General features: G+C 35.7%; 1 protein-coding gene and 3 non-coding genes across 5 annotated transcripts in view; 1 reads left to right on the forward strand and 3 right to left on the reverse strand.

Annotated features, from left to right (window-relative positions):
- LOC6054341 (protein kinase C) overlaps window positions 1-11,882 on the forward strand; it is a 46,377-nt gene extending 34,495 nt beyond the window's left edge. For both annotated transcript variants that reach the window (XM_038263333.1, XM_038263334.1), the window contains 7 exons: window positions 3,128-3,159; window positions 3,617-3,687; window positions 3,767-4,051; window positions 6,995-7,684; window positions 7,750-8,002; window positions 11,496-11,635; window positions 11,718-11,882. In XM_038263333.1, the coding sequence (XP_038119261.1) occupies window positions 3,128-3,159; window positions 3,617-3,687; window positions 3,767-4,051; window positions 6,995-7,684; window positions 7,750-8,002; window positions 11,496-11,635; window positions 11,718-11,882 (1,636 nt within the window). The remainder of the gene's footprint in view (window positions 1-3,127; window positions 3,160-3,616; window positions 3,688-3,766; window positions 4,052-6,994; window positions 7,685-7,749; window positions 8,003-11,495; window positions 11,636-11,717) is intronic.
- On the reverse strand, window positions 6,610-6,691 carry Trnas-gcu. Its single transcript has one exon. It is a non-coding gene; the product is annotated as a tRNA-Ser (tRNA).
- A 10,268-nt stretch (window positions 11,883-22,150) lies between the features above and the next one.
- On the reverse strand, window positions 22,151-22,232 carry Trnas-gcu. Its single transcript has one exon. It is a non-coding gene; the product is annotated as a tRNA-Ser (tRNA).
- Window positions 22,233-22,971: 739 nt separating this feature from the next.
- On the reverse strand, window positions 22,972-23,053 carry Trnas-gcu. The gene has a single exon. It is a non-coding gene; the product is annotated as a tRNA-Ser (tRNA).
- Between the last annotated feature and the right edge of the window lie 257 nt (window positions 23,054-23,310).

A 23,310-nucleotide genomic window follows, 5' to 3' on the forward strand; every position in this document is an offset into this window, starting at 1 on the left:
TCCAACTTTTCAGAAAGTTTATTTAAAAACCTCGAAATAAACAACATTTGCGTGGTTTTGTCAATAAATCTCGAGTTTTTTTTGAAAAGGTCCTATAAACAAAATTTTCACTTTTTGCTTTTTGGGTGTTTTTGAATACCCCTGACTCAAGGCGGTTCTAAAAACACCCAAAAAGCAAAAATTCAAAAAAAACTCGAGAAATTTACATTTTTGCTCATAATTCGAAAAATACAATGAATTCAAACGTCGTTTTCGGTATGGTGATGCTATTTGACGTCCTTTATAAGACCCTTGCCTTACAGTTGGTCTAAATCCATTCTAAAGCCCAAAACCAAGGGTGGCCCGTTCTGCCCCCATGGTCCATTCTGCCCCCCCTGCCCCTATAAAGAATTTCGACGGTTTTGTTCGAACGCGAATCAGTTCAATACGGAGCGTCGGATCGAGGTGCTCTTTGTTGCGTTGGGTTCGTATAAGCCCAAGGAAGGTTCTTACGACAAAAAGTTACAACTTTGGCCACTCTGGAACCAATTCCGGAAAATCTGCAGATTGCATGGGAAAAATTATGTAAAATCAAATTTTGATCACAGGAGGCTGAATAAGTAAAAAAAGTTAAAAACGTCAACAAACGAAAAAAGGCAGAACGAAGTTTGCGGGTAAGGCTTGTTGGTATAAAAATAACGGGATTGCCTCAAAAGGCCGAAACTCAAAAGGCAGAATCTCGGAAGGCCGAAATTCAAAAGGCCGAATTTTGTCTTTTGCTCAGAAGGCAAAACGTCTCAAAAGGCCGAATGTCCCGAAAGGCAGAATGATTATGGAATTCAGAATTTTATTCATATTATCACGATTTTCATTGATTATGATGTTCAAAGATACAGTAAACTAACAAACTATGATCTTTTTTTGTAATTTTAAGCGAAATAAGTACATATTGAGTACATTCTGTTTATTTTTACCGATCATTTTGTTACCATCATGCATACAAGTGAGTAGAGTAGAATGAATTAAAGCATTTCAAAAGTGTTTCAATCTTGTTGTCTATTGAATTATGGTGACGGTAATCGAAATTTGATCATTTGTCACCAAGTACTTAGATGAATTCAAATAATTACAATTAATTTTTTGCGCAAATAAATTAAAACTTTAAAAATTTTGTTAGCAACAATGCTAGAAAGTTTTGCCTTCTTTATTTCGAAAGCAATTTTAGTTATATAACTATGGTTTATAAAAATAAAAATAGCAAACCGCACCCGAAAAGGCGGAAACGCATTCCAAACGAAGTTTGGAATGCGTTTCCGCCTTTTCGGGTGCGGTTTGCCTTATGGGATTCGGCCTTTTGAGCATTCGGCCTTTTGGGATTCGGCCTTATGAGAATTCTGCCTTTCGATTAATTCGGCCTTTTGAATTTCGGCCTTTCGGGATTCGGCCTTTTGAGATTCGGCCTTTCGTAGGAGACCCAAAATAACAGTTTGCCTATAGTGGACCCGGTTCCACAATCGGATTATGGTCCCGGGTCCACTATAGGAAAAGGGGGTCCATAACAGGCAAAAAAAACTTTTTTTCAAATGGCTACTTTTCTGCTCAAAAACAAATAAACTGATGAAACAAATAATCAAAATTGTTCAAAAGACTTCAGTTTTCATTGTTTTGTACAAAGGGTTATGAAAAAGTGCTTAAAATATTGAAAATTTGTGAAAAATGTGCTTCGCCTCTACTAGGGGGTCCACTAATGGTTAAAATACCCTATAAAGCCCAAGCGTGACATAATTTGGAATGCTGAAGTGATTTGCTTTGACATTTATCCATTTTGTGCATATAGAGTTATTCACGTGCGCATGTATTGCGTGTACGTGCACGAAAACAAGTGAGGTTAATTTTTTTTTTTCAAGTGGTGCGCTAGTGTGCGTACGCGAAACGTCAGTTGGGAAGTCAAAGAAGGTTTATGTTGGCTTTCACGTGACAAAAAATTGCGTTAGATGAAAGATATTTTTGTGATTCAAAAAAGCAACAAACTGAATGAGAGTTTCCGGATGTGTAGTGCCCATATTCAAAACAAACACACTGTTCAAGGGGGTTGCTAGGGTTGCTGCGAAAATAGTGTTTAGAAAATAATTATAAAGTTATTATTTATAACTAAGTTTATATGTTTTTAAGATAAAAAGGAAAATTGCGTTCTAAAATTCTTTTAACTTAGCTTTGTTTATAAAAAATATCGATTTATATCGCGTTTTCAACTGAACTGAAAAAAAAAAAACAAAATAATACAAAGAATCCGAAAATGCTTTGAAAGAATCATGGCACTTTGAGAAGATTAAAATAAACCTATTTATCACCAATTTTATGATTGAAGTCAACTAACCTTTTAATCTTTTCAAAATTTTATGAAAACATTTCTTGAAATACTTTAAGGACCAATAAACTATTATCTTTCATATGTTAATAGAACCTAATCAAAAAAAAAAACTCTAGACTTCTCCATTACGGTTTGTTTGATTCGGTACCATTCCGTACGTATTTAATTTGTACTCTTCGTTTGGCGAAAACAAAACCTAAAAATTATCAAATTCACTCCGGATATTATTATCACCTCAGCTTACGGTACCTAAATACGACACATTTCTTTTGATGAATCATATTTGACTGCTAAGAGTTCATATATTTTTATTTGTCAAATGTTTTGTAGAGACGATTTGTATTGACAATTAGGAATAGTTCGGTCTGATTTTTACTTTCTGAGTATTCTGAATTTCTGACTCTAAATGTATATTTCAGCAATGAAAATTTCATTTCAAAGTTGATGTTGCGTCCTCCAGAACATTGAACATTGGCGAAAAAGAAATGCAATCAACTAAAAACGATTTCAAATGAAATTCCGCAATACAGATCAGTTTAAAGTTTGTATAATTATTATTTATGATTTTAAATTTATGATTATTTTTATAATATATTTATTTATATGATACTTTTTAATATAATATCATTGTTTTAAGTTTTTAGTAATACCAAATATATTAAAGAAAACATAATTAAATTATATTCCTCTGTTAAAAAAGTCAATAACCAACTCAAAGACGGGGTAAATTTAACGTTCATTTCCCACTTTCTTCTCCACTCCCTTCCAATGCCACAGGGGTTTAGGCAAGCAAGGATACCAATGCCAAGGTAAGAAGAACGCACACCTGTGTGTGAGTGTGTGCACCTTCTCTGTCTGCTCTGAATGTCGTTCTTTCTCATTCTTTCTGTGCGTCTAAGATCACATCTCTCTTTCGTTATCAAAAGTGTAGTTATTTTCCATTCTTCCTCTATTGTTATTTGCTCATTCTCACAAACGAAATGTACCTACCTGTAAATTCTTTATGACCCTGCGTGGAACTTTTGTCTACCCTTTAAGTTTCTCTGTATTGATCATCTCTTTTCCACTCTTCTCGACTGTTGTATTGTTTTCGCACATGTACTCGCTGTGAGTAACACGTATTTTTCTTTTGCTCACTAATTTGTACATTGAGACATCACAACAACCTTTCTCTAGCTGCCTATCTAACCGCTGTTTACTGTTCTTTGCTGGAAAATTCCATTGATCAGTTCTAACTCTTCTAACGAAATGTTTCCATCTTTTCAGTGTGTACATGTGTGGTTCACAAACGGTGCCATAGTTCAGTCGTCACCAAATGTCCAAAGAAGAAAGATGAGGTAAGCGAGATGCGACTGCGGCGGTAGCGGTATTTAGCTGTACCTGCGCTAATCCTGAACTCTTAAACTGTTTTTGCAGCAAACCAGACCGACCCCGCAGGACGCGGCCCAGCGCTTCAATGTAAATATACCACACAGGTTTTCAGTGCACTCGTTCAAACGGCTGACGTTCTGCGACCACTGCGGCTCGCTACTGTACGGCATCATCCGGCAAGGTCTCAAGTGCGAGGTGTGCAGCATGAACATCCACCGGCGCTGCGAGGGCAACGTGGCCAACAACTGCGGCATCAACACGAAACAGCTGGCCGAGTTGCTCAACGAGATGGGGATCACCATGGACAAGACACCACCTCGTAGATCTAAGGTGAGTCGTAGATCTAAGGTACCGTCAGTGAGGAGCTGACATTGGGTCAATAAGTGTTTTTTTACGGATTTTACCATTTCCCAGGGACTTCTCAATGAAACTAAATTCTGTAAAAAGGGTTCTGTAGGGGACATCTTAAGGTGACTTAACTGAAAAAAATCTGGCATTTCCCGATTTATCTGGCAACCTGGCAACCCTGGTTGGATGACTTGTTTTGACCCTATCTTTGTATTTTTGCATCATTTTAGTTTCATTTGACTCAATGTCACCCCGTCTAACGTGTAAGATTGGGTCAATTTTTAAACGATTGGCATTTAAGGTAGAGTTCATCAAATTCCACCATATTTTGGAAAAAATGTTAGTGAACTATCTAAAAACAATTCTACGTTAAAAGTTTTTCGATGTTATTATTTAAATTGTTTTTGTTACTAAGAAATTACGAGAGGTGTATCGTTTTTTGACCCATAGTCTGTCAACTCCACTGAACTCCACTAGTGCAACGCGCTAAGCTGTACTCTGGAACATAAACTAGGAAGCTTATAATGTTTTTTGAAGAAAAAAAAACTTGCTTGATGACTCAACAATGTCATTAACCAAAAAGGCAATAAAAATATTTTATTTTTAGTGAATTGTGAAATTTTATAAATGTCGAACTTTTTTCATTTCGAAAGAAAAAAAATCAAAAAGCTGCGATTGGGTCATAACAATTTCAGCAATTTTGTATGATCCAATATCACCCCCCAGACCCAATGTCACCCCTGATGATGGTATTCAAAAAAAAAGTCAGACATGGACAAAAATGAACACTGTTTTTAAAAATTATAAATATTTCAATTTTTACCATAAATTATGTTTGACATTGCTTAAGGCCCTTGCAAATTTTATTATACCTTCTAAAATTCCTGAAAAATAGGGTAAAATAAAAAAAATACAAAAAAATTATTAATAAGCCATAATCTCAAAATTTGAATGAAAAAAAAAATGTTTTAAAATGCATTTTACACTAGTTCAGTTGTTTCGCAATCATTAGTTTTCAAAATGTTTAAGATTTGAGGAAAACAAAAATTATGACGAAAAAAAATTTGTCTTCGCATCGAAAATTTTAAAAAATTCTAAAGATTTTTGATTAAACCCAAACATGTCGAAAATAATTCTAAACGCAGGGGAATGCATTTTAAATTTATTTCAGCTGATTGCACTTGAACTTCTATTAGAATTTTGAAGATTAAAAAAAAAGGTTTTTTTGCTCCCTGATTTTTCGTGCCGATTTTGAAGGGGGTGGGAGACAAAATCTTTTAAAAATCTTTGTACCAGCCTAACTGTTATACACTATAAAGCATTTTATGATAGTTTTTGCTTTTATTTTTTTTTGAAAAATTGGCTCTCGATCTTGGCCAGAACCGCGGGACAAATTTTTTTATATAAAAATGGAAACTATTTTTTGATTTCAAATTTGATTTTTAATTAAAAACTACAGTCGACTCTCCGGCTGTCGATATCCAAGGGACCGTCGAAGAAGAGAAGCATCACTTTATAGAACAAATGAAAAAAAAATGAAGACTCGATTGAAAATCTCGATTAAATTTTCAAAAGGTCCTATCTGCATAGGAAACCCATGAGGGATAGGTTGTTTTGAAAATTTACTCTAGAAATATTTTTTTCCTAACACCCAGCTATGGGATAGAATCATGGCAACGTCCACAAAACAAAAACAAATAAATGTCAAACACCCTTCAAAGCTTCATTTTGCAAAGAAAAATGTATATGCAAGCCATGAGACAGTGAAAATATTGAAAAGCGGAAGAGATTTTTAAAACAAAAAGAATCCAAGGGACCGCCGAGGAAGAGATTCTTCAATCAAGAGAAAATATCGAGGAATGAAGAGAATCGAAGTATGCATTTTGAAGGGACTGAAGAATTATCGGTACAAGGAGCAATATTGATATCGAGAAGATCGACAGCCAGAGAGTCGATTGTAAATTCTTACACTTTTATTGGGTAAGATTACTAGATTTTCTTTAAAAAAAACGGGGTTTTATCCCCTAAAACAAAACGAAAAAAAATCAATATAGTTTTTTTTTGAAAAATAGTTAAAAAACGATCATTTGTTTTCTATGCACATACCTTCAACTTTGCCGAAAACACCAAATATGTTAGAAAACTTCTTCAAAGGTTACAGATTTTCGAATATTTGCATACTATTTTTGTAAGGACAGCTGCCAAAAATTATATGAAGAGGATAAGGACTTCCTCCCCACAAAGTTTGAGCCAAATGAAAAATAACTACAATAAAATAAAAATGCACGAAATCGGCCGATTTTGAAAAGAATAGCTAAATAATGGTTTAAAATATCTTTCGACTGTTAAAAGCTAGCTATCAAGTACAGGCTAGAACCCCTCCCTCTCCCTATATAATTGTCTACGTAGTCTCTTATTTAGCCCCTAAGCATTGCAGTAAATTGATCGGTTTGACATCGATTAACGGTTTCAGTCAATTAATTTAGTAAACAACATTGTTATTGTAGTTTCATCATCCAACAAAGATAAAAAAGCTTTCCCGACGAGGATGGGATTCGAACCCACGCGTGCAGAGCACATTGGATTAGCAGTCCAACGCCTTAACCTCTCGGCCACCTCGTCTTACGATGCTTCTTTTTTCTTATCAGCACAACCGGGATTAGGTTTAAATTTTTGGTGTTTTTTTTAATGCTTCGTATAATCTCTCGATTGTTTTGAAATTGAGGTGTATTTATTTGTGGGTGGCTCTTATTTTAAAATGAGGCAGTGGGACTTAGCTTCTTGATTTTAACGATTTCCCGTTTTCTGGAAGTTTTTTTTTTATTGCAAAGAATTATGAAATATTAGCGTTGTAAAGCAATTTTTTTATATTTCTGTTTACATAAAGTATACTAAAATTTAAATCGTTTTCATTTTCTGTTACAGTATTTAAACCAAGCGCCTAGCGACAACTCATCCATGTCGGAGCGCAGCGAGGACAGTTCGCTGGACTCCTTCTCGACCTCGAAGAGCAGCCTGGACACGGACCTGTCCCAGCAGGGCTCGGTAATGTCCCAGCGGGCCGGGGCGACCTCGTCGAAGCAGGGCGGCGCATCCACATCTCAGGAGGAGGACGGCAGCAATCGTTCGGCCAGCGGCGGCTCGTCCATCGGCAAGACGTGCCTGACCGACTTCAACTTCATCAAGGTGCTCGGCAAGGGCTCCTTCGGCAAGGTCATGCTGGCCGAGCGAAAGGGCACCGAAGAGGTGTACGCCATCAAGGTGCTGAAAAAGGACGTGATCCTGCAGGACGACGACGTGGACTGCACGATGACCGAGAAGCGAATCCTGGCGCTGGCAGCCAAGCATCCGTTCTTGACCGCGCTGCATTCCTGCTTCCAGACGCCGGACCGGCTGTTCTTCGTGATGGAGTACGTCAACGGGGGCGATCTCATGTTCCAGATCCAGCGGGCACGGAAGTTTGACGAACCGCGGGCGGCATTCTACGCCGCCGAGGTGACGCTCGCGCTACAGTTTCTACACCGTAACGGTGTAATCTACCGCGATCTAAAGCTGGACAACATCCTGCTGGACGCGGAAGGCCACTGCAAGCTGGCCGATTTCGGCATGTGCAAGGTAAGCTACCATCATCCATCTCCTTAAAACCAACACCTAACCCATTGTTTTATCTTTCCTCACAGGAGGGCATCATCGGGGATAATCTGACGTCGACGTTCTGCGGCACGCCGGACTACATTGCGCCGGAAATTTTACAGGAGCTGGACTACGGACCCTCGGTCGACTGGTGGGCGCTGGGCGTGCTGATGTACGAGATGATGGCCGGTCAGCCGCCGTTCGAGGCGGACAACGAGGACGATCTGTTCGAGGCCATCCTGCGGGACGACGTGCTGTACCCGGTTTGGCTGTCCCGGGAGGCCGTGTCGATTTTGAAAGGTGAGTGCGATTTTACAACAGGAAAAATATTGTTTAATGATTTCATGATTTCCCTGAACTTGAAATTAAATTTCCGTCAAATTTTCAACAACAAAAAATTGCTGGAATTTCGGGTCGAAATTCTAGGGATTGATTGCGATAAAACAAGCGCTTCCATGGATTCATTATAAGCAACCAAGCGTCTCCATTGAAACTCACGCTCTTACTTTTTCTATTTTATGCTTTGGAAAATGTTCTCTTCAATGTTTTGTATATCGTGTGTGAAAAAAAAAATGTTTTCATCGAGATGTAAAGGTATTGTTACCGTCAGTAACCTTAGCGTCCGACAATAACGATAACGGTTATCGTTGAATTTGATTGAATTGTAGCCAAATTCGGCTTCTTTTTAAAGATTTCACCAAAATGATTTTTTGTATAAAGTAGTAAAGTATCAATTTAAAAAAAAAACTCAAAAAAAAACATTTTTTTTACTTTTTTAAAATACTCAATTTTTATTATTTGCTTTATGGGTATCGAACAATTCGAAATTTTGCCAGCATTTTTGAAAAAAAACTACTCAAATTTTCCCAAAATACCGTATTTCTTTGAAAATACTCAAATTTCCATAATTTGCAATATGGTAACGATTCAAAATGTTGTATGTCTTTTCAACGTTTTCACTTATTAGATTAGATTAGATTAATAGTAACATTCAAACTTTTTGAAAATACTCCAATTTTTATAATTTGCAATATGGGTACTAAACGATTAGAAAAATTCGTATGCATTTTGATTGTCTTAGAGTTTTAGGATTCAAATACTCAAATTTAAAAAAAGAACAGTATTTTTTACACAATACACAAATTGAAATGCATTTTTTTATTTAATTGGCAACCACTCAAATTTGACTAAAATGGGGTCGCAGAACTCGAATTTGATGTTACAAACAAGAAAAAATAAACACGTTTTTTTCTGATTCGATTATCCGAAGTCTCATACAAACCTTCGGATAATCGAAACTTCGGAAAGTCGAGGCTTTGGATAATCGAGTCTGGACTGTTTTCACAATTTTCACAAAGTATTGTATTTTTATAAAATACTATTTTTTTAATTTTCAATATGTGTATCAAAAATTGATTTAAATTATTAAAATATCAATATTTTAGAAATACGGTATTTTGTGATAATTTGAGTATTTAATCTAAAAATTCTTAAACATTGAAAATTAGTGCGTCCATACCGGGAATTCCCGGGATAAAATTCCCGGGATTTTTCCAAAACCGGGAATTCCCGAATCCCGGGATTTTTTGTTTTTTGTCCCGGGAATTCCCGATATTGGAAATTTTTGTCTGGAAATTCATAAATTATTAAGCATAAATCCAGGGGTTTTTTTAAAGATCCTATAACCTTTTGTTTTTTAATATGTTTGTATGACCTATTTTAACTAGGAATCAGAATTAGTTTGACTTATGAAAGAAATTTGTAAAAAAAATACCGATCCGTAAAATGTCCAGCGCATTGAATAATTTTTATTAAATTTTATTTATTTTTGAAAAGACTACGTATATTTATGATATTAAATTTTAAAAATAATATCATTTTAACATATTTTTTATGAAACATTTTTGGCAAATCATGACGAATGTATTGAATTAAGACAGCTGTCTTAGTTTTTTTGCATAATTTTTTAATTTTTTTGATTGATTTCGGTTAAAACAGGAACAGAACAAAACAATTAGTACAACGATCTCCAAATTAATTGCTCTAAAATCTCCTTACCTATTAAGACTTTAGTCCCGATTTCTCTAATTGGCGGTAATGACCTTAAGATAATTTGTTATATATTTTTTATATAAAACATGAATATCTTAACTTATCTAAAATTTAACTGCTATAATTTCATTTGTTGTCTTTTAATTTGTTATTTTAGATATTTCAAAAGATTGTTTCAGGCTAGTCATGACATATAAAAAATATAAAATGTGTATTTTTAAGAGACTTATTTAATATGAATCACATTGGATTAGATATTAGATAAAAAACTAAAGCACAACAAAGAACAAAAAAAAGCTATCAAGCTATCTAAAAACTGCTATTCTTGTTTAGATTGAATTTTAGACCAATAAATAGTATTGAGCTAATTCTATGATTTTAAGCTTGAAATACATGCAAATATAATAAAAACATAGATTTTATTACTGTTTTAAAATTTCCCGGGATTTCAAAAATATTTTTCCCGTTTCCCGGGAAATTCAAAACTCGGGAAAATTGGACGCCCTATTGAAAATGCATACACAATTTCTAATAGTTTTTTGAGTATTTCAAACCCATATTTGAGTATTTTCAAAAAATCCGGTGTTTTTGTAAAGATTTTTAAACTTTTGCATTTTTTCAAGTTTTAAAAATATAATTTTAATTGAATTCCCAAAAATTTCAAATATTTCAAATTTTCAGTTTGAGTTTCAGCTAAATGACTTTCTAATTAAAATAAAACAAATTCTCTTTAAACTGATCGAAAAATATATCAGTGTATACAAATTTGGGCATTTCAAAATGCTTAACTTGGAAAGTTTCACCAAAACACTATTAAACAGCCCATTAGATTTTGACAAAATTTTCAATCCTTTTGCCTAATCGAACTTCTAAATTTATAGACATCATCGATTAAATCAGAATATTAGAAAAAAGTTTGCGCATTATTTTCTCAAAATAAAATATCAGCATATGTTCATTTTTTGAAAAGATAAACGCAATTTCGTAAAATTAGAATTTCGTTGTGTTTTTTTTAAATAATTTATTACAAAACAATAAAAGCATTTTCATCATGTTTTTAAAAAAAGCTCATTTTGATGAGCGAGCGAAAATTAGCGGTTCTTAAAAAAAGAACGGTTTTGCTCATCTCTAGTATTTTGTGAAAAAATTTAGTACTTGACAGCTTTGAAAGTTTGACAGGATGGTGCTTCAATTAGTTGTTTTTAGTAAGATATTTGAAATGAGTTATCTGTAATCTGTAATTTTGTAATTTCGGAATACACAGTAAGATATTTGAAATGAGTTATCGTTAATTATCGCCGATAGGATAATCGTATTTTGATAACGTTAACGATAGATTATTGTAACGCCCCGATCGAGCTTTGTCAGCCCGATTTTATTCAGTGATCAGACCGATCGAGTCGTTACATTTCTCAGAGGGGTGTTACTTTCAAGTTACGAATCGAGCTGTCAAATCATGGTTGGAATCACCTTAAAAAATTTGTTAATGAAAGCCTAGATTTTGAACATCGCAAATATTGGGAAACCTTTGATTTGAGTAATAATTACTATTAACAACTGTTTCTCAAAATTTTTGGTGTTGTCGCTCGATTGGTCAGGCATACTGCGTAAAGTAAACCGCAAAGAGGATTCATTGAAATGCATTGAGATTGAACAACAATACAGCTCGGAATGTACAGACTGTACTACAGAGGACGAAGAAACGTGGAAATAAATAAAAATCCCCCCTTCTCCCTTCCAGGCTTCATGACGAAGAACGCGGCCAAGCGGCTCGGCTGCACCGACGGCGAGAACCAGATCCGCACCCATCCGTTCTTCAAGGACATGGACTGGGACGCGCTGGAGCAGCGAAAAGTACGACCACCATTCCGACCTCGAGTAGTGAGTTCTCTGACATTTTGGCCCCAAAAGCCCACCGAAGATGTTTGCTAACCGATATATTTTTTCCTCTCGCAACTTTCAGCGAAGTGCCCGGGACGCCCTCAACTTTGACACCGAGTTCACGAAGGAGGACCCAGTATTAACGCCGGTGCCGAACGACATCATCCGGTGCATCAACCAGGAGGAGTTTGGCGGGTTCTCGTTCGTCAACCACGAGTTTGGGCCGGAGCGGAAAATTGTTTGTTAAAAACTAGGGAGGGAGCGAGCGAGAGAGAGAGAGCACACACACAAAGTCACACAAACAGAAACACACACACTAGAATATTGGAGCGCGCTTGATTGCTTATAAGTGATAAAACCAAAGAGTAACAAAGATAAATTCATAAGCACAGGAGTTGCAAAAACAAAGAAAAGAAAAGAGTGCTGGAAAAAAATTGTTTTGTAGGCAAAAGGAATGGTGAGCTCCCGGGGTTTGCAACCCCAAAGGGCCGGTTGCAAACGCTGAGAGTCCCGCGGTGTAGGTCAAATGTTCGAACATGTTACGAATGAGATTAATTTGATGTAATGTTGTTGGTGAAGGTAGATTTAGCGGGAGTGGGAAATATGGTGGCGTAGAACGATTCTATATTTTTACGTTTTTAGTCGATACTTTACATAGAAGAGAAAGAGAGAGAGAGCATTACAAATGCTGACCATATTTGTTGAGTTATCGGTTGCCATACAAAATCGAGTGATAAGCTTTCAGTTTAAACTCTTCTAGACTCGCGATAGCTATAGAATGGAAATCACACAAACACATACGCTAAAGCAGGGCTTAAAAGTGCAATGTTTAGAAGTTATCTATTTTTTTGTAACCGATCTGATTACACCGAATTTGTGTAACCATCTATTTCGTAATATTTAATTGGTTTAGAATTGTTAGTTCTTAAGTTTGCTTACTTTTATTATTTTCGACTGTTGCAATACAAACGAATTGCGTTGTGTTTTGGTTTAGATCTGAAAAAGATAATATTTATGTTGTTTTTATTAGCGTGTGTAAGAAAAAAAAACTGAGCTAAGCTTTAACTCTTGCTGAATCCTACTGTTTAGTTAGATTTAACTTCAAATGTTTTAAGTTTTAAGCACACACTAAACAACTCTGAATCTTTACTATTAATATCGCGTAACAAAGAGTATAAATATCTAGATAAAATAACATTTAAGTTTTGCTACGCAAGCCGACTGTTTGTTCATCACCTTCGTACACGCTTTGAAGCTAGTCAAATCACGCACTCAGTTGCTTTTAGTTTCGTGTCACAAATCAACACAAAACACACACACACACACACACACATTCGGTGCCATCTCAACCTATATAGTATAAAAAGCGAGAGGAATATTATTGTTCTCAGGCGAACTCTGTTTAAAGAATCTTCTTATTTCGGGAAAGCGAAAAGTTACAGCTGTGTTTTTTATTATTATTAGATAAAATTCAAGTTAAGTTTGAGTAGCTCAAGGGTGCGCGCGGTAGCGGTAGAGTTCAGGGTGATTGCAACACGTAAGGAAGGATCCATACAATCAAAAATGAAAAAGGGAGCGGTTTATTTTACAGCACAGCAAGGCGGCATGTAAAATTTTTACGTTTTTTTTTAATTTGATTTTATTTGATGGCAAAACTCGAGAAATACGTAACACAGAGTTTTCTCCAGATTGTTTTGAGAAAATTACTCAAGCAAATATATTATTGATTTATGTCTTGTAAATTCCGTCAGATTATCCAGTACCACAGACAAACAAACATGCAACTTTGAAGCCGAAGGACCTGTACTGGCCTCCTAAGGAAGGGGGTCAAGAAATAGCGTTACGAACAGCAGAACAAAATATAGAGAGGGGCGATTACTTTGGGCTTATCTTCACCTCTCTCTTGCTTTGTTTTCCCCTACCACTGCTGCCCACTTTGCAACATTTCTTGACCCCCTTCCTTAACAAATGCGAACCCTACTTAAGGAGCTATCAGACTGTGGCAAACAACCAAATAAACTCGCACTTTTTTGTGTTTGACAGTTTGCCAAACTCCCAAACTTGTTTGCGGCCAACTCGCAAACAAAGCCAAAGGTATGAAGGCTGACGTTTCTGCAAACAAATGTAGGCAAACTGCAAAACTGACAAAAAGTTTGTTTGATTGCGAGTTTGTTTGGTTGTATGTCGTAGTCTAATACGTCCTTAAAATGTGGACAAAGAAAACAGAATTGGGTTCATCACAAAAGCAGCGACATCTGATGAAGTTGTCCACTGAACCGTTTCCCACCCAAAGCAAAATTGCCATTTCATACAGATAAATGTAAATAGGCCGATTTAACATCCACTGACGTAAGCAAAATAGACTGTTTGTTTACAAACTTACATTGACTCATTTACATTATTTTGTCCGATTTAAAGTTAAACATTGAGTGGAGCACTGCACTAGTGCAGTTAGATTGTTTCAAATTTAATCAAATTTACGTAAAGTGTTTTGTAGAGTCGCTTAGTTCTCTGTAATTTCACTGTTTTGAAAAAAGGTACAGAATTCAAATTTCACTAGTTCGAATGCTCGCTAATTCGAATGTACAGTCATCCCACATATTCGGAACACCCACAAATTCGGAACACTTTTGTGGTAATTCGTCAATAGCATGTCAAATGCAGCTTTTCTGTCGACCCTACTATTTTTAGGACCTTTATTTGGTCATGCTCTTGCTATTTCAGTAGTAAAAGTAGTACTTTTAAACAAAAACCTGCCTTTCAAGACTATTTTATCCAGAGCAGCAAACCACTGCCTCCAAATTGCCTGTTCCATGATTGTGGGATGTTATTGTGCCTCCCACAATTGTGGAACACCTGAATTTAACTGATATTTTCACAAAAAAAAAGTTATCGGACTATTCACAAAACATTACTAAGCATGAGTTTCATTGGTTTCGGAGTGTGAAGGAAGGAAAAATTGTTCCGAATTTGTGGATTTCAAGGGTCACTGTTTTTCTTTAAAAACAGGGGAAAATAATTAAAAAAAATACTTAATTTCAAGCCAAGTTTTCAAAATATTTGGAGAAAAAGTATCGGAATATTTTTTATACATTATAACAGTTAAGGACGTATTAGAGTATGGCAAACAAACTCGCACTTTTTGTGTTTGACAGTTCGACAAACTCGCAATCAAAGCAGTATGCAGGCTGACGTTTCCGCAAACAAACAGGGCAGGCAAACAGCCAAACTGTCAAAAAGTTTGTTTGTTTGCGAGTTTGTTTGTTTGTTTGTCGTAGTCTAATACGTCCTTTATGCCACTGTAAAAAAATCAAACCATGATATATTTAATGTTTGTATTTTTTCCGAACAACAAACAAACAATGTGTTCATTATGGTTAACATTATATTATAAAGGATCTACAATACAATTTTAAAGTTTTAGTTTTTTTGTTTGCCTTCTGAGTTTTTGGGGAAAATCGTTAAGGGGAGACAAAAAAATACATTGGCCTTAAACCAACCGTTTTAATCGCTGGAGTAATGCTAAATTCGAATTTCCCGGGAAATTAACTAACACACCATATGAACACCCAATTTCTGTAATTTTATATTCTCTTTGAACAAAACAGTCTACCCAAAGAGTACTGATTTCCCTTCTCTCTGGTCTACCTATTTAAATTTTAAATAATCTTCATACAAATGGGGAAAACACATTCACGGTTTTGTTTGCAAAAAAGGAAAATTATCCAAGTCAAATAAAATTATTCATTTTTTTAAATCATTTCGAAGTCTAAGCATTACTTGTTTAATTTTTATTTATAAAGAATTTAGAGTTATGGTTAAAAAACTTTGCATCATTGATTTTTTTTTTCATCAAAAAAATCATAATAGAGTCAAAAACCATGCTTATTTCAAATTTGGACGATTTTCAAAGTGTTTGAAATATGTTTTGACAAAATCAAAGTGTCTGATTGTTACCCATGGGGTCAAAATAAAGGGAAATAATGATCAATCTCGAGACGACTTAGGATTTTGGGCTTATCCTACGATTTGAAAAGAGAGGTATTGTATTGCAACTCATTCCCTCATTACGAAATGTATAAAAATACATTATTTTATGTTTATTTCAACCTAAAAACGAAAATGCATTGTTTACTGTTACACCTCAAAATCAAACTTTAGTTAACCCTCTACTGCGCAATTTTTTTTCAAAAATATTTATTTTTCCCGTGTTCAGGAGGTCATTTTGAGCAACTTTTGTTCTACGAAAAACTTTACTTCTCTTGTTTTATGTTTTTCTTGTTTTATTTTTAGTATTTTAGTTTGCATTTATCTTGTTTAGTTTAAGTTTGTTTTTGGTAGTATTTGGCCTATTCTACCACCTAATATAATTACATTTTGCCTATCTAATTTTTTCACGTTTTTACAGTCACTTTTTCAATTTTTTGCATGTTTTTCACATTTTCTGCTATAGAATGGCACCATCGTCATTTAAATTGCAAAAACATGCGTAGAGGCATAGTCTGGGTCACTACAAAAATTACTGCATACTTCTTTTTACTCAAAATATAGGAAATGTTAGTAAAAAACACAGCCAAAGTTGACTCCTAAAAAAATTACATTTTTAAAAACATTGGCAAAATCACATAAAACAAGTAAAACTCTCAACCCATAAATTTTCTAAAATTTTAAGAGTTCTTCTTTCCAATGCTTTTAACAGATCAAAAATCGGTTGGAAAATTGATTTTTGGCGATTTTTTAGATCGAAGCCCGTCTAAAGGCGGGGTTAGGTTGTAGAGGGTTAATAACATTGCAAGGGAGCTTCCATAGCCAAAGCCACGCATTGAAGGTATTAAGACACCAAATATTATCCTTTTTACTTGAAACTACGATTTGTACAGATTACAGTTACTATCCCAAGCTGATATATGGACTAACTTTCAACAGCTGGTAAATTAGAAGTCAAGGATCTAATCTGCTAAAGAAAACAAAAAAGTTACAATATTACAGGTCTTCTGCGAAATTAACCCTTACTTTTCTGCAACTCTCTTCCTCTCTCCTTTGCAGAAGTTCTGCAAGAGAGTAAAAAATGGTGCGAAATGATTACATATGAAGCTTAGGGTAGGGTAGTCGTTAATGAGGAACTTTTGGTTTTAAACTTAGATTTTTGTATTATTTTTTCAATTCAATTCAATTAGTTTTTTTTAGTAAATAATCAATTCACAATTTCGTTATTCTTATAACCTAATAGAGTTTTGGAGTACCTTTCAACTATGATTTGTACTATAGTTCATTTTGATGTAATTGGATATTCTAACAATGGATTTTGCAAGAGAAGGAAAAATAAAAAAAAAACCTTCTAGAGATTTTTGTATTATTTCATTAGTATATCTAGAGCTTTTTTTTTTGAAAAGGTTCAATAAGCTATTGTGTTTAATATGTTAATAGGACCTAATAAAAAAAAAGTCTAGATATCGTGACGTCCCTTTTGTTGCATATACTTTGTAATAAAGTGTTGGAACATAGACCAAAATATGAGATCGATCCGAATAGTTATACTAAAAAGTGGTTAAATTTAATAAAAACTCAATGTTTCAACTTGTATCATTGATTATTTTCGGTAAAAATTTATGAAAGTGTTCAATTCAAATTTTCAGTTGCAAAGTAACCGCCGACCTTACAAGTCGCATTCTCAACGCCAGTCCGCAGTTTGTGTGCGCGTCGCCGCTTTTTTTAAAATGTGCACCGTAGACAAAAACAGTGTGGTTCTGGATTTTTGTCAACTCCAAAACCAACCAAGCCCAAAGCTTGTAAAAAAATTTCTCGCAGACCTTCAAGTAAACCAAGAAAACTTGCGAGCATTGCAATTATGCAATAGAAGAAAAATAGCCGTGTTGCAGTTCGCCGACTCAGCAATGGCCTCGTCCATCATCGACAAACCTCTGGTTTATCAGGGTTGCAAAATCCCGATTTACCTGGACAACAACGCTACGGAAGTTCGTGTGCTTGACCTACCTCTAGGCATAAGCAATGATGACGTAGTCAAAGTGATGAGTAAATACGGCGAAGTTTTGACCATCACCAACGACCGCTGGATTAACTTCTTCCCAGGAATCCCAAATGGAGTTCGGACCCTGCGGATGTTGCTGAAACAGCCAACGCCGAAATCAATCACTGTAAACAATGCTGCTGCAACAGTGACGATTATAGGCAAAAAATCGCTTTGCAAACTCAAAGCAAAGAACAAAAATGTGCGGATTCGAGTAAAAGGTGGGCCAAAAAGCAGTACACAACCGATTGAACCCGAGCCAAGCAGCAGCAGCAGTAAAAGCAACAACAGTAAACCAGAACAAAATGCAATGGAAACAAGTGAAATTGACGATGAAGACAACGATGGATTCGAGACCGTGCTTTCTAAGCACACCCGCCGAAAGCGCTTACAGGCATATTTGGACGCGGAAGACGAGCTAACAAAAAAACGAAGAGAGATGGCTGCAGAAGAAACAGATGAAGAAGATGAAGATGTCATAAAGGCAAAATATTATAAGAAAAATGTTGTGAGATAACTTCTAAATCCCTGGAAGAAGAGGACGAAGAAAAACTTGAAGAACTTGATAATTCATTCTTTAAATATTCCGCTAAATATTTGAAACATAGACAGAAATCGTTAGAAAAAAGGCATGGTAATAATTATTGAAGTGATTTTAAACTCTGTAATCTTTCCTCTTTCACTATCCACCTTGAAGAGATGAATGCACAATGGTGTAAAGTCTCTATAATAATAATAAAAAAAAAAAAAAAAAATTCAAATTTAGGACGATTCACAAAGTTTTTGACATTTTTTTGACAAAATCAAAGTGTCCGATTGTTACCCACGGGCTCAAAGGAGAACAGTTAGACGACTTAGGATTTTGCCCTTATCCTGCGATTTGTTAAAATGCCATGAAAATGCGCAATAATGATGACTACTCTAACCTACCAGCAGGAGGGAAAAGAGATTACCTGCAGAAAAGTAAAACTAAACAAAAACTAAAAAGTAGGTACTTTAGTTTTATTTATAAAGAAATCAGAGTTAGCATACAGTGAAATACATGCAATATTATATTTGTGAAAATATATGGTTTTGGTGTTTATGCTAGCTTATGAGCGAAAAGGGTACAAAGAAAAAAAGTTTAATTTTGGAAGGTTGGAATTTTGGTTGGTTACCCCTTTTATGATTAATTTTACTTGAAAAATATGCACCTGATGAAAATTCATCAGAAACTGATGAATATTCACCAATTTCTGATGTAATATTACACATTTTTTATGACACAAAATCTGTCACCATTTTCTGATAAATATTATTACCATCATATTTTTTCTGTGTATGTATTGCATGTCTATAATTTACTTTCACACCCCAAAATCAAACTTTTATTAATAACTTTGCAAGGAAGCTTCCATATCCAAATCCATTTTATCAATGATGACTACTCTACCCTACCAGCAGAAGGGAGAAGATATTACCTGCAGAAACCTAACTGATATCTCCTGAAAGAACAAAGGATCATTACACTAAAACCCCGGTCGTTGGTCACTTTTTCTTTTGACGCGTTTTCGTTTGACACTTTCTACTTTGAACCGCGTTGGTTTGACAAAGTCAATCTAAAAAGTGACGAACTGTCACTGTATACACAGGTCTAACAAACACTACCAAAACAAACATTTTGTAGTGTGTGTGTGATGGCGGTGTAAAAGTTGTGTCAAACTTCAAAAATGGACCCCGCGATGGTTTGACAACAAAAGAATTGCTTCAACTTTCATGTTTGTTTGTCTGTTTCAAAATGGCGCGATCAATGTCGTTTAACGGTGTGTCCAACTGCGGCTAGTCGCTCGAATCGAACGACTCGCCGACTTTGAAATGTTTTTGTAATGTTTGCATGTAAGTTGTACCGCCGTTGTCGTTGTTGAACAAAAAGAAGAAGGGGAAAATAAAAACTTTTGTAAAAGCTGTGTCTAAGTTCTAGTATTTTGTATGTATGTTTACTTTCTGAGTGGAAATATCAAAAAGAAATGCAAGGAAGGATCGCGAACATGTGACTGGAAATGGGTAGACATGTTTTAACGGGCATTTATCGAGAGCGAGCGAGCGAGAATCAAGAATAATCACAGAGAACACATGAAATTCCGTCTGACTGTAAAAAGAAGAAGAAACTTTAATGATAACTTATCGGAGAGATTTTAACGCAGAATGCGCGTAAATCCGGCGCAGATTCGGAATAAATTGGTTATTTTATTTTGTCAAAAAAAGAAGGGATGCGTGTGTTTGAGAGAAACCAAAATACGGAAGGAAGACGCTCTGTTTTGAGAAAAATAGCGAGCATGAATAGTATATTCTCCCACCACAAGGAAAAATCAGATTCCGAGCTAGGTCATAAACAAATCTTATACTAATTATAATACAACCAGACAACAACGTAGCGTGGTAGTATACTAATCAGAGGTAAACAAAAAGGAAAACCAAAAAAACAGCAAAAATTCCACACTCCGTTGATCAGAATCTTCCCGATGGCATCCGTTACACGAAGTCGTTCCCTGTTCAAAGGAGTCAGCAGGGAGAGAGACAGAGTAATATCGTGTCGAAAAGAATATTTTTGTTACTAGCTTATTGTTGTTCACCCTCCCCCCTCAAGATAATAGGTATTTTTTCCACAGCAAAACAGTAACCCAAATCAGCCACAGATGAAACAGTAATAAAAGAAGAGAGGAAGAAGGCGAAAAAAACCAATGAAGAAAATGAATCCGTGTAAATTAGTTAAATGTTTAGGTAGACTAAAGAACACTATATAACTATTCTAAAAAAATATAATGCAACTGGAACAGCAGCAAACCCGTGCAAATGGATGGAATGAGTAAACAAAAACACACACACACCTACATAATTGCTAAAATATACAAAACAAAATATGGAAAAACAAATGAGTCAAGCCCAGAGTAAACAAGAACAAACACTACTGAGAGATGGAGGTGTCGCGTACTAGAAGCATTATGTATATGAAAATAAAATATATTTAAAGCATATGATCATTGGCAGCAGTAATAGTGCACTGAATGTTGAAGAAGAAGAAGAAAAAAAGTGTAAAGGTTTAAACCAGAGAAAAAACATGTGACGCGAATGTCGAATTCTGGCATATTCTGATCACTTTTCCAGCAGACCTTACGGGAAGCAAAACGTGGTTTTAAAAAACAGCAAAGATAAACAAACAAAAAAAACGTAGACGCAATGTGTATTTAAAAACAAGCCCTAGAATAAAACAAAAGCGAGCACAAAATCGAGAAAACAAAAACCAAAAAATATTGCATAAAAATGAAACAAAATACACAAAGTTTAACTGTTGTGCATAATTTATTGATGTTGTATTTAGGAAGAAGTCAAACTATTTATTTACTGTTTCTGTTGACGATCATTAGCGTACAATCTCGTATTTTTCCTATGAGCATTAACAAACAAAAAAAGGGAAAAAAAACTGTTCTTGCCAGTTTCATTTACAGACAATCTTTATGTTTTGTTCCTGTTTGATTATAAGGAAATGCTTAAACTTTATCCACACTCACACACACACACACATACACACAAGTATTCGAGAAGTCTTAGTGGAAAAACGTCATCAACTGAAAGAGCGAACACTTCCAATCTTCCCCTCTGGAAATATCCCACCGTAATTGTTAAACAAAAATGATTATCCTCAAGTAGAGTCCCCTTAAAAATATACCAAACAAATCACACAAATTAATACCATTAAAACAATTTCCCCTCTTTACATCCCACACACACACAAACTTTCTTCACTCTCACTCTATCTCTCTTTCGGTGGTTCAGTTAATGACGTTGCCTGCATGGAACTTGTTTAGCAATTGTGTATGGAAAACACACACACAAACACACAACACACACACACACTCGTAAACGGAAACAAAGCGAAGCAAACAAACAATACCAAAATGTGTCATATTTATCAAAAGAAGAAAATTAAAGATGCAAGCCGACAGGCAAAAGTGCTTGTTCAACACACGTTTGAGGAGGTATTTGTGACTCTTCACACGGATAGCAGCAAATCAATCCCGAAAGAAGGATTAACAGCACAAAAGATTTAAAAATCGGCAGCAGAAAGTATCCAATAAAAAAAATCAAACAACATCACAGAGCGCGAAAAGGTGGCAAGAGAGGGAGAAGTAGAATTTTAAAACAAGTTTTACCACACACAAAAAACAGGAAACCAACACGATAGACAAAGTTGTAAGCAGATTACTGGAGAACAGAACATTAAAAATTAATATATAAATAAATACCAAAATATTATATAATAATAACGAGAAATAAATATATATAAATATGTGATTATAACAATATAGAACCACTCTTCATTTATTGCCATCCCTGCACCCTGTCTTCCAATCCACATACCAAAGGTGATCCTCACCGAGCAGCCTCTACTGTCTCAGCGCATCGATCAAAAAACCCTTCCCCACAAAGCAACGCAAAAAAGAGTTCCTCGACGAGGATGGGATTCGAACCCACGCGTGCAGAGCACATTGGATTAGCAGTCCAACGCCTTAACCTCTCGGCCACCTCGTCGCCATGTTTGCTGCCGGTCTCAATGTCAAGCCGGCTATTTGGGTCTTTTTTGAGGTGGGGAGAGTAACCAAGGCAGCAGATGCAACGTGTCTACATCGAACGAGCTTACGCGTGTAGTAGTGTGAAAGTACACGTCATGACGTCACATTTATCACAAAGTACGGGTAGCGCTCGAATCGAGCAGGTCGCAACACGTTAGCGCAAGTCATGCCGCGACGGTGTGTGAGTTATACTGCGGTGCTGTACCTATGCGATGTTTACCACCCTTGATGGATCTACTTTGCCGACGCCGATTTGTCAGATCTGGTTCGAGCACAGACTTGACAGCTGGCTTGGCTTGTTGAAAGAAATGCAGATGTTCGGCGGAGGAGGATGTTTCAAAATAAACGAAATTGATTATCGCGATTGTAAACTGGTTCGCGACAAATGGAGACATGTTTGTGCTGTGCGGTGGGTTCATCAAACAACCTGTTTGAGAAAGTCTATAAACCCATTTGTCATTAAGTTGTTGTTGTTTGAAAAAGTTTGTTTTGGTACTAGTTACATGAAAGAAATTCTCATGTCGTCAATAAACTTTTCGAAGATTACATAAATTGCCAATTAGTATCTGTCAATTGTCATTACATTTTCTGCCATTGAATAGTGTTAACAAACAACAACACAAACACACACACTTTTTCTTTTGTTCTTCAACTAACCACAATCATCAACCAAGTGCACCGCCGCCAAAAAGAATTCCCGACGAGGATGGGATTCGAACCCACGCGTGCAGAGCACATTGGATTAGCAGTCCAACGCCTTAACCTCTCGGCCACCTCGTCAGTTGGGTGAAAAATGGCCTCGAAAAGGCGCTCAAAAGTCGGGGCACCCTTTTTTTGCGACGGGGGTGTCCTTTCCGGAGAAAGGATTTTTTAAATTATTTGTGTTCAACTGTTAGTTTTTTGGTTAGTTTCGGAGATTTAATAAATGTGAGTTGATTGGCTAGAAAGTAATTTTAAAAATCCGGTCGAGCTGGTTTGATTTCATGTGAACCGCGAGCGATTTAGAGAATTTTTGCAGTACTAGTTCATAGAACGTA

This window comes from Culex quinquefasciatus, chromosome 3 (assembly GCF_015732765.1).
Source record: "Culex quinquefasciatus strain JHB chromosome 3, VPISU_Cqui_1.0_pri_paternal, whole genome shotgun sequence".
In the NCBI taxonomy this organism is placed as follows: Eukaryota; Metazoa; Arthropoda; class Insecta; order Diptera; family Culicidae; genus Culex; species Culex quinquefasciatus.